At 40.0% G+C, this 10,499-nt stretch overlaps 1 protein-coding gene across 2 annotated transcripts in view; it reads right to left on the bottom strand.

Annotated features, from left to right (window-relative positions):
- Positions 1-10,499, bottom strand: part of COL9A1 (collagen type IX alpha 1 chain) — an 89,436-nt gene that overhangs the window by 52,566 nt on the left and 26,371 nt on the right. The window contains exons 1-5 of one of the 2 annotated variants that reach the window (XM_028722687.2): positions 9,422-9,549; positions 9,003-9,076; positions 7,052-7,129; positions 6,592-6,724; positions 674-1,070 (exon numbers count right to left, since the gene is read on the bottom strand). In XM_028722687.2, the coding sequence (XP_028578520.2) occupies positions 674-1,070; positions 6,592-6,724; positions 7,052-7,129; positions 9,003-9,076; positions 9,422-9,435 (696 nt within the window). In that variant the 5' untranslated portion in view covers positions 9,436-9,549. Of the gene's footprint in view, positions 1-673; positions 1,071-6,591; positions 6,725-7,051; positions 7,130-9,002; positions 9,077-9,421; positions 9,550-10,499 lie in introns of those variants that run through there. The other variant, XM_028722686.2, reaches the window with a different exon arrangement.

Raw genomic sequence — 10,499 nt, 5'->3', positions numbered from 1 at the left:
AATGTTATCTTGTGAGATTGTGTGTGTGTGGTCATGTTCTGTGGTGACCATTGCAGAAAGAAGGCCAAGATAATGTCATTTCTATCCTGAGGTTTTGAAATTAACAGGACTATAGCTCAAATATAATAAATATTACTTTCAATGGATACCCCCACATAAATCAATTGAACTTTTAATGTCACCGAGAACACAATTAATTCTTATAAGCTGCTTAATCATAATAAAGTTTAAAGATGGTCACGTTCACTGCAAATGTGTAAAGGTTTGGTGGCTTTTAATTATGTTTTGTAATGAGTTGAGGTAAGACTTGTACTTAATTCTTTGGCAGAACATTAAATCCACAATCCATTATAATCTGGTTTATTAAATTATCTATTGTTTTCAGAATTGTGCCCCCCCCCTCCTTCCCCAGTATCTACAGGGTTCTTAAAGGATCAGTACAAGCAACTTTCCAGATATATGACTATAATAAGCTTTTCTAATTTAAAGCTTGTTAAAAGATAATCAATGCTTCTCTATATCATCAAAATCACAGAGCCATATCTTCCTGCTCCATTTGAAATATATATTGTGATGCCAACCTACATCTATCCCCCCCACCCTGCCACACGAAAAAGTCAAAGGAAAGCTAAAGGAAGTACTTTCTTTGTAAATGTAAATGTTTAAAACTTACCAGAACTGAAATTTGAGGGTTATCTTTCAGTTTTCCCAGTGTGGTAAAGCCATCAACGTTGATCTTTCCTCTTGGTTTTATGGCTAAAGTCTGGATCTGAGTACAGTCAACATAAAGCGTGACAGAACTCCTTTCTATGCCAACCATAACCTTATGCCACTGGGAATCAAAGAGATACGGCAAATCCAGAAACGTTGCTGTTTGGAGACTTCCATCCATCCCTTTATATGAGTACTCAAGAGACTTGGCTTGCCCATTAAACTTCAATCCAACTTGCTCTTTTCCAGAAGAGTCTAGAACCTGCCAAATGCTCCAATACTTCTGAAGAGTAGTTCCAGCCATTCGAAAAGTCGTTAGAATGGAATATTCATTAGGTAATCCATTAGGATACAAAGACCTGTATAGGATCAAAGTAAAGCAGGCTAGTTGTTGTTTATTTGCTCATCTGATTTAGCATTTGGGATGAACTGTCAAAATGGAAAGATGACTCATTCAGTAGAGCATGAGACCCTTTATCTCAGGGTTCGAGCCCCACACTGGACAAGAAATTCCTGCATTGCAAAGGGTTGGATGAGATGACCCTCATGGTACCTTCCAACTCTACAATTCTATGATTTTATAAGAGTTGACCACCTCAGGGCAGCATCCTCCCACTAGTAGTTTTGTCCCAGTCTGAGTCATCAGCTCTTTACTGCTTTACTGCTGGCCAAAGGAATTGTGACTCAAAAATATTAGCTCTTCCTATGTCACAAACAACTCAAGACAAGGCATCATGCTTATGACCTTTTGGCCAGTAACAGTGAGGTGAACTAAACCAAATCAATCCAGATCAACAGCAAGCCCATTTAGACAACGGTGACCACATTTAAAACTTTCTATGAATTTGCTGCCAGTAAAGTTACATTACATAATAATAATAATAATGGCTTCCAACAAAACACTAAAATACAATAACCTATTAAACATTAAAAGCTTCCCTAAACAGGGCTGCCTTCAGATGTCTTCTAAAAGTTTGGTAGTTATTTTTCTCTTTGACATCTGGTGGGAGGGCATTCCACAGGGCGGGTGTCACTACCGAGAAGTGTTCCTTCCTGACTATATTCGAGACCTGCTCCTGCAGTCTTAGCTTTGCTGGGTGGATCTGCACTCGGGCTCCACTCACTGTTTGAATATTTGACCAGAATGTGTTATGTCAGCAGGCAACAACTGGTGCATACTATAGTTGCATACACAGCATATATTTAAAGCGTTGTTTTCCCCACCTCAAACTATCCTGGGAATTGCATGTTGTTAAGGGTGCTTGGAACTGTGGGGCTGTGAGGGGTAAATTACAGTTGCCAGGATTCTTGGGGGGTATGTGTATTCTGAATGTGCTTTAAATATACGTATGTGCCTATGGCAGAGCTGTCAGGTGAAGAACTGACTGTTTTCTCATATTGTTCTTCCTTCCTCACCTTTAAAAACTGCTTGAAGCCTATTACTACTACTACTACTACTACTACTACTACTACTATTTATAGTAAAAAAAAACACCTCCAGATGCTTTTACAGCTTTCCCTACTGGTTCCTTTTCTGTTCATTTCCGCTTCCTGTTCCCTTCTTACCTGTTTTAATTAATTTAATTTAATTTAATTTAATTTAATTATATGTGTTTATGCTATTACTCAAAGGACGGACCTAAGCTAAATGATGGTGATGCTAAACAACAGCAATTATTTTTATTTACAACCATGATGATAGACCTATTAAATCCACCATAAATATTCCCCAGTTTCAAAGCAACAATTAAGGCCAGTTTATTACATGGTGGAAATGCTATCTGCGTGTGCTTGGGTCAAGTGCCATCAATACTGAAAGGATCATGTGATTGACTTGTCATGAATTGTATACATTTGCTGCCTATAAAGTCTCCAGAACCATTGTCAATGGCTTTAAAGCCTCAAAAAAATTGAATCCTCAATCCATCTGTACAATGCTGGCTCCCAGATCACTTTAATTAGCATTGTGGTAGTGTGGCAAATGTGAGCTGATAAACTCTGGTAAAACACTGTTAAATTTACAACCCATCTTACTTGCAAGAGTAGTGCATGTTATCCCACTACTCTATTCCTCACAATTATCCTGTGATATAGGTAGCTTAGTGTCTGGCCTAAACCCACATAGGGAACTTAACAACAGAGGAAGGCTATGAACTGAGGTCTCTTGAGCAGTAGCTATTATAACACAGTGCCCAAAATGAAGCAATCCAACAATGAAACAGGGCAATCAGCTTATGCTCCTTGGGGAGGGGAGGGTTAAATAAATAATAAACATAGGATAAATAATAAAAAAATATTGATGGTAAATAATTGCAATTCAAAGTGAACACTGAATTGCTGGGGGGAAAGAGAAACAGTGATAAAGAATTCACTTTGCGCTATTCACCGAGAAGAGGAAAAAATGCTGAAACAAAACTGATAATCCTTTCGTTTTTATTCTTACATTAGTTTCCAAGGTTTCCTTGGAGATATGCAAATAGGAAGCACTGAAATTTCCTTCATCCCTTAAAGGAGCCTTGCCAAACAATATAGAGTTTGCATGCCTGGGGCGGGGCGTAGTTTAGCTGGTGCTGCCGTCGCAGACACATTTTTAAAATATTTGCTAGAATATTTCTAATACTGTATGCCATGTAAAGGATATACATAAGAGAGGATCTTTAATTCTTTAACCATGGAGGCACATGAGGGGTATGGTCTACTTTTATGAACAACACAAAGACCAAAAAAAACCCCCAACAACCCAAAAATATAAGGTCCACTTTGACACATTGAATCCTTTTATCCTACTTTGCTTTTTTTATCCATCTCCACTAAAGTCACACTTGGGGTGGAGGAACCTAACATGCTCAGTAATCCTAATATGGTAGAGGCTGCTGGATCTGTTATAGAGGTAGTAGAGAACTGAGGTGGCATTTCAACAGTTTTAAACATGCATCTTGAAAATCCAGACCCAATGATGCCTCAGCAGTTTTCCGAAGTCTGGAAACAGGTGTTTCTTGAACTTATGTGTTCTTAAATTGTTAATTGCTTGCAATAATGCCATGAGGCAGCAAAAAGACATGCTGACAGAGGAACCAGCGGATGCATCCCTATTGCTGTTGCACGATCAGCTATTCAACATCTGGCACTGCCTTTCCACCCTGGGAGGAAATATCTACCGACAGCCAAGACCTCAAGAACTAAATAATTTGAGCAACATCACTCTGCTCTTGCTGTCTGTACATTCAGAGCTCCTTTATCTTTTCCTTTTATACTTAAAAACTCATAGCATAAAACCCAAACCAAGATAGTATTGTTATATATGGCTCTCTGGGCTTGAGAGATGCAGCCTCTTCATTGCACAGCAGGGAATATATTACTATATGCTTACACAGCCCAGTCCTACAAATCATCACCCAGTGGTTTCAGTCTTTACTACCACGTTAAGTATGCATAGGATTTCAGCCTTAATGCTTTTTATCTTTTTATCTAATGCAATGTTCCTTATTGTGAACATGATTACAAAGAAAGGATCTCAGCCACTGACTCAAAAAAGATGAAAAGCATCCAAATTTGTTATGAGTATTTGGTGTTGATTTTAGCAATAAATGAAAAGTAACACCAGGGTTGACAACATGGTGTCCTCCCAGCTTACTGCTGAGCTACATGTGCTTCTCTGAACTCATTAAACAAACACACACACACACACACACTTCGGTCTTCCTCCTAGCAAAGAAGAGGAAGTGATGTCAAGGGGAAATGATGTCACTGGGCTTGAATGGATGCATAGTTCAACCACTCTGACCTCCACCACACTGAGAGCAACCGTGGTCCTCTTTTAACTCAGCAAATCACCTCCAATCCTGCTTTACCTGTTGAGAGACTATGGCAAATCTAAAAAATGGGGTGGGGTACAGAGGGAAATCCCATACACCCAGAGGGAAATCCCATACATCACAGATATAAAACGAAAGGACTTGCGTATTAATGCAGGGTTGCCAACCAGTAAAATAGAAGGTACTTATAGAAACAAAATATGTCATAGCTTCTTAGGTACGTATAGCTTCTTAAAGTGATCCTTTTATGACAAAACACTTGTAAATAGTCTAGCACCCCATCTGATATGTTTGAGACAAAGCTGTCACACCTGCTTTGCTCTGTGGCACCCTTGAGCTTAGACTTTTAGTTCATGATATCCAATTCCCAATGTAATACCAACAATGAGTTTGAATTTTTTGGAGGGATTGGGTGGGTAGGACTAACAACACTGAAGGACTGTGACCCCTGCCCATAAGAACAAAGCTAAGAATGGATAGCATATATAGAGGAATGCACTGCAAAACCAATCTGCTTCATCCTATATGCAAATCTGTAACAGAAGAATAACCCTGAGTGGCTCTTTCAGCACCGGTTTTGGTGAACAGCACCGCTGCAACTGCTTGAAGCCACCAGGTGGCACGCGATTCAACCACTGCTTTAAACTGCTGCATTCTTTGAGGAAAGACAGTGAGTCCTTTCAACCATACCCAGACAAATTACAGGAAAGCTAGCCCATTTCCTGCATAATAGCTGGCTGCTGTTGTGCTCCAGACTAATATTAAAAATAATTACATGCTTCATATATGAATAAACGATAGTGTAGGGCGTTGAGGTGTAACGGCTTTATTAGCAGGATTCTGGAACGGCTGTATTACTCACAGTCAGGCTAGGCAAGTTGCGTAAAATATGCTACAGCCTCATCTAAGGTGGCCTCTGCAATTCGCTCACAGATTAAACACCCACTATTAATTTGTGAACCTGGAATTGATGCCTGTAAATATAATCTGCTGTGCTGCACCTTGGTAAGCCACCACGCCACATTCTTTCCCCTAGCTCACAAAAGATTCTAATTGTGGCAGAAATGTTTTAAGATTCTAACATGTTCCACATTGTAAGGTGGGAATATATCTTGCCCTAATAAATTGTTTTATATGCTAACGTATCATTTCTCTTTAAATTTTTTTTTTTTTTTTTAATGCTGGAAAAACAAGGACAAAATGTAGCCGGTTGAGTGTTTGCCAACGTCAGGCTTCCTGAAGTCTGTGCAAAACAGTGTTGGGTCTCTTGTTAATTTGTGAATATCGCCAATTTCAACTGACCAGTTCACACAATCACGTGTGTTGGGTACTTGAGAAGCAGTTGCAAATCTGTGCAATATCAATGGTGGGGTTGGAGTGAATTTAGTTTAAGTGCATAAGTGAAAATGCATATTCAGTAGTCTCTTTTCTTTTGCTGTTTTAATAGTGGTGGAGAAGCTGCAGGGCAATGCTTGCTTGGGTGACCCTGTCGGATATCTGTACAAAAAAAAAGTGTAAGATATTCCCCATAAAAGTTAGTACCTGTCTTATGAGATAGTAAGGTACTGTACTCAACATCTCATCACTCAGAGAATTACCACTCAGTTACTTGCAGCTGAATGTTTGAAGCTCCTTGACTGGGAATTATTGTGCTAGAGGCAGCATGGAGCGATATGACCCTGTCTGTCTGGCCATGAGGGCTATTTCACACGTGGAAGTTGGGACTTGATACTGTGGGCTTCAATTAATGAATATTCATATATGAACTAACTCTCGGTAATCTCTGGAAACAACAGAAAGGCTCAACTGGGAAAGAACGCAGCATGTAGAGTAGCTGCACAAGCACTTCACTCTGAATTCAGATGCTATTTGCATGCATCACAATGCAAACAGCTGGTGTACACAATAAAATTGGGTGGCTTCACCCAGAAGCAAAAGAGGGAATTAATTCGTGGGATGGAGGGCACAATTTAAATCTTGCAAGGTAGTTTGCCCCGCTAAGTAAATGGAGAGTTGTGCATTTAAACATAGATTTAAAAAGAAATGAAGCAACAGTATAGATTACCTAGTTGGGATCCTGAAGTCTACATTTGTGCTTAACTTGTAAGCCACTTGTAAAGCTGTGGAGCCCACCACACGCTGGATGATGCCTCTGGAAGCAGCTTTATCAAGTTGGAACTGTGAAATCAGGTCATATCCTAAAGGAACAAATATGCACATTTAAAAAATCTTCCATTGAGCAATCATGTAGCTTGAAAACCTAGCCTGAGTTTTCCCTTTGGTCTCTCTTTTGATATGCACTCCCCTGCTGTTTTAACTCATTTTTTAAAAAAACTGTTTTAAATTAAATTAAAACGTTTGGTTTTTATGTAGCTTGTTTTTAATAATGTGGTGAGAAATCTTGGACATGACGATTGACACAAGGAAGCAAGATAATAGACAGATAGCTTCGTCTGCAAGGATGCAGTTTTCAAAAAGGAGGTCTGAAACAATTTATTTGAAAGACATCGTTAGTGTATACTTGCCTGGTAGATCATCTTGGCGAAACCTAGTTGGTGGGCAGAGGTCAGTCTTTGTGTTGGAATTGAATGTAAGTGGAAATCCTGCAAGAAACACCAGACACAGGCATCTATGTCCATTATTTAATTTATCAGTTTATCAGCCTAACCTTCCTGTGATGGTCCCACTGCAGCTTACATTCCAAAACAACAATAAAAACCCATTAGCTTACAAAACCCAAAAACCAACCTTCATGCTGTTGAATAGCCTCGGACGTTGAGTCATATCCTTGGATGTTAACTTCATAGAAATTAATAGTATTTACTTCCAATATTATTTTATTTAGGGTTGGGGTGCAAAAGGCTCCAGAGGAAACATAATTAATGAAAAGTCACAGGAGGAAAAAAGGGCCAAACTGGAGCAATTGAAGCTAATGGTGAGACTGTCTGAGACTGTCATCACATCCACAATGGCCAGATTAATTGTATTAGATTTCTTGGGAAATGTATAAAACAGAGAGCAGTAGAGGACACCCCTTCCCTTCCCTGCCATTTCTGAAGAGCCTCTGCCTTCTCTGACATGGGTTTGTAATATAAAGAGTTCTACAGTGCAGAGCTATTTGTGGTTTGGACAACCATGAAAAAGTTGTAGCTAGCTAGTTAGCTAAGTCAACACCTATATATAATTCAAAGAAAGCCAGTGCCAACTCTGCTCCAGCAAAACCAGCAGTTGGGAATCCAAGCTCTTGGCTTCCTTCCCTTCCTCTTTGATATTTCAGATGTTCCCACTCTTTCCTCTCCCATGTTTGATCACACAACAAGCCCTGTAAGGTGAGAGCAAGAGCTGGGAGGGAGTTCTGAAGAAGAACTTTTTTTAAAAGCCTCTTGCATGAACAAGTAGCCATTTCACTGTTTGAAACACCCCCTCTCTGTGAACACACATCCCAGCCCATTCATGCGACACCCTAAACCCCTCCCTAAAGAACCAAAAAGGAAACTTAAACATTGGTTTAAGGTAGCTTTAGGGATTCTACCTATGCAATATTTCAAGCCAAGATGGAAAATGTCACTGGAGGCTGGAAGAAAGGCTTACACAGTTTGAAAAGAGACACCTTTCCAGAATACAGAGAGCGTCTGGTCTATTTCAAGAACTGGCACTTAGATGTAGATTTCCATTTTCCAAGCCTAGAAAATGGAACATGCAAAATCTGTTGCCTCTTCTTCCCCAAGAGCTGAGCTTGCTATTCTTTTAGGGATTTCATTTTGCTAATTAGTATTTATTGTCCATGTCCAACAGGTCTTCTTAATAGACAGCTGGAGATATGTTGGTCCCAAGGAATGAAATTTACAAAGGGAAATGTTTGTTAGCCACTTACATCATAATAAAATTTGTTAATCTTTGAGGAGTCACAAGATTCTTTGTCATTATTAAGAGGCTTAAGTGTGCCTGTTTTACTGAGGTTGCATTTTTTATTGACTCTGCATTGTATGAGTGCTCCTGCTTTTGGGCTATACAGAACTCTTCCTCAAGTTATTCTGTACAACGCAATCCAATTCACATTCAGAAAATGTGGATCCAATAAAATTCACCACCATGCTAATTTATAAATGTGTAATTTTAAGAATATAATAATGTTCGCTCTATTTCCTTTACGTTGCATTTTTTAAAATGTTAAATGTAAGAGATAGGTTTAAATGCCAGATATCAAAAGGCACTGTTTTCCAAAAATTCAAGCTGCCTTTCCTTTCTTTCTCATTTACATACCCACATTTATCACGCACACATAAGAATCTAATCCCATTGCTCAAATTGTTACAGTGCACTCCTATATATGTCTACTCAAAAGTAATCCCCACCGAGTTCAGTGGTACTTGCTCTTGTATAAATATGTATAGGATTGCAGGAGAAGGCTCTGAGTACGGTAGAACTGTTTTCACTGCCAACATCTTTACTACGTGTAATAAAATAGACCCTTACTTGTCTGCTGTTGAGCAGTAGCGGATGCCAGAAACCCAAGAAAACAGCACAAATAACAGAAAAGTTGGTATTGCCTGTAAGGAAAGAAAGACAGCTTAAACATGAACATACACGGCCTAATAATGTCACCCACTTTCATCTCACAGTCGTGCATATAAAATGCATAAAAGCACGACTTAAATCTTTGCTAGCACAGATGGCAAGCAAAGCTCCAAAATTTCGGGTTTGTGTCTTTTCCCCCAACAGTACAACAAAACGTTGCCTTAGCATTTGTCTCAGATACCTGTTCTTACATATATAACTGTCAGAAGAGAAAAGGAAGACACAGAGGGCAGCAAAGCCTATTTTAAATGCAATTAATTGTTCTTTCCTCCTCTATCCGTGGCACCCCTCAGTTAGATATGCAGTACATCACTTACCGGTTGTGCTGCATTTCCCCACCCGGTTTTTGTGCTTAGGCACCTAAGCAGCTGAATTTTCTGCCTATGGTCCCATCAACTTAAGGGTGAGAGGGTCCCAGAGTCAGTGCTCTCTGTCCTCCTGCAAGGGCGTCTGTGTGTGCGAAGAAACACCAACGGTTGGAGCCGTTTTAATAATGTGGATGAGAAGTGGAGGTGGGCACTAAGCAGGGCTACGTGTTCCCGAGGGGACATGCGGGAGGAATTTAGCTGGGATATAAAAAGGGGGAGGGGAGCAGGAGCGAGGGGTGTGGATATAAGTAGGAATTCCTAAGTTAAACAATGCTGCCCAGTGAGTAAGTTACATGGCAGGAAAGGAAGGGAGGGGAGTAGCTGATGGGAAAGAAACATGAGGTTAGACCCTGGAGGTGACCCAGCAAAGATTATGTATACTTTGGCAATTCCACTAATCAGGGTAAATTCAAATGCTGCCATGGGTGGGGGAGGAACTTCTCATTTCTCACTGACTTCCTAATGAGGCAGTCTCTCAGCTCCCAGTCCTGCAGTAGAGGAATTTTGCTGAAACAGAAGCAAGCCATTTATGTAGGGTTCACTGCTTAAGTACAGATCTTGCCAAAGAATACAGATTACCTAGTTATATATTGTGACCCGGCAGGTTAATCAGTCTCTAACCAGTCACTTTAGTTTGGATATATTTTCAAGCACAGAAAACCACACAGGTAGATCTGTCTGTGTGGATGGACAGAGGGTGAGAAACCCAGTGGATCATCAGCTCATGATAGTCTGGCACAGGGGCCGCGGGAGAGGGAGATTGCTTTAATTCCTAGAAGACTTTCAGTAAACGCTACAAGAGATTATAAGTCAGCACAAACCAAAGAGCTTTAGAAAGGCCTCACTGTAAAAAGCTCCTGAAGTACACAAAGGAGAAGGGCTTCTCTGTTAACGTCCAGACAAAATACAATAAAACGTGGTTGGAGCAAACTATTTCCTGACTTGCACGCTCTGTTTCAAAGGGAAAATATCAGGTACTGTAACTTAGAAAGACAGCATTGTGAAAAACATGGTGCAGATCAGCGAA

The sequence above is a fragment of the Podarcis muralis genome, chromosome 3 (assembly GCF_964188315.1).
Source record: "Podarcis muralis chromosome 3, rPodMur119.hap1.1, whole genome shotgun sequence".
NCBI lineage: Eukaryota > Metazoa > Chordata > Lepidosauria > Squamata > Lacertidae > Podarcis > Podarcis muralis.
This window is presented reverse-complemented; position numbering and strand designations above follow the sequence as displayed.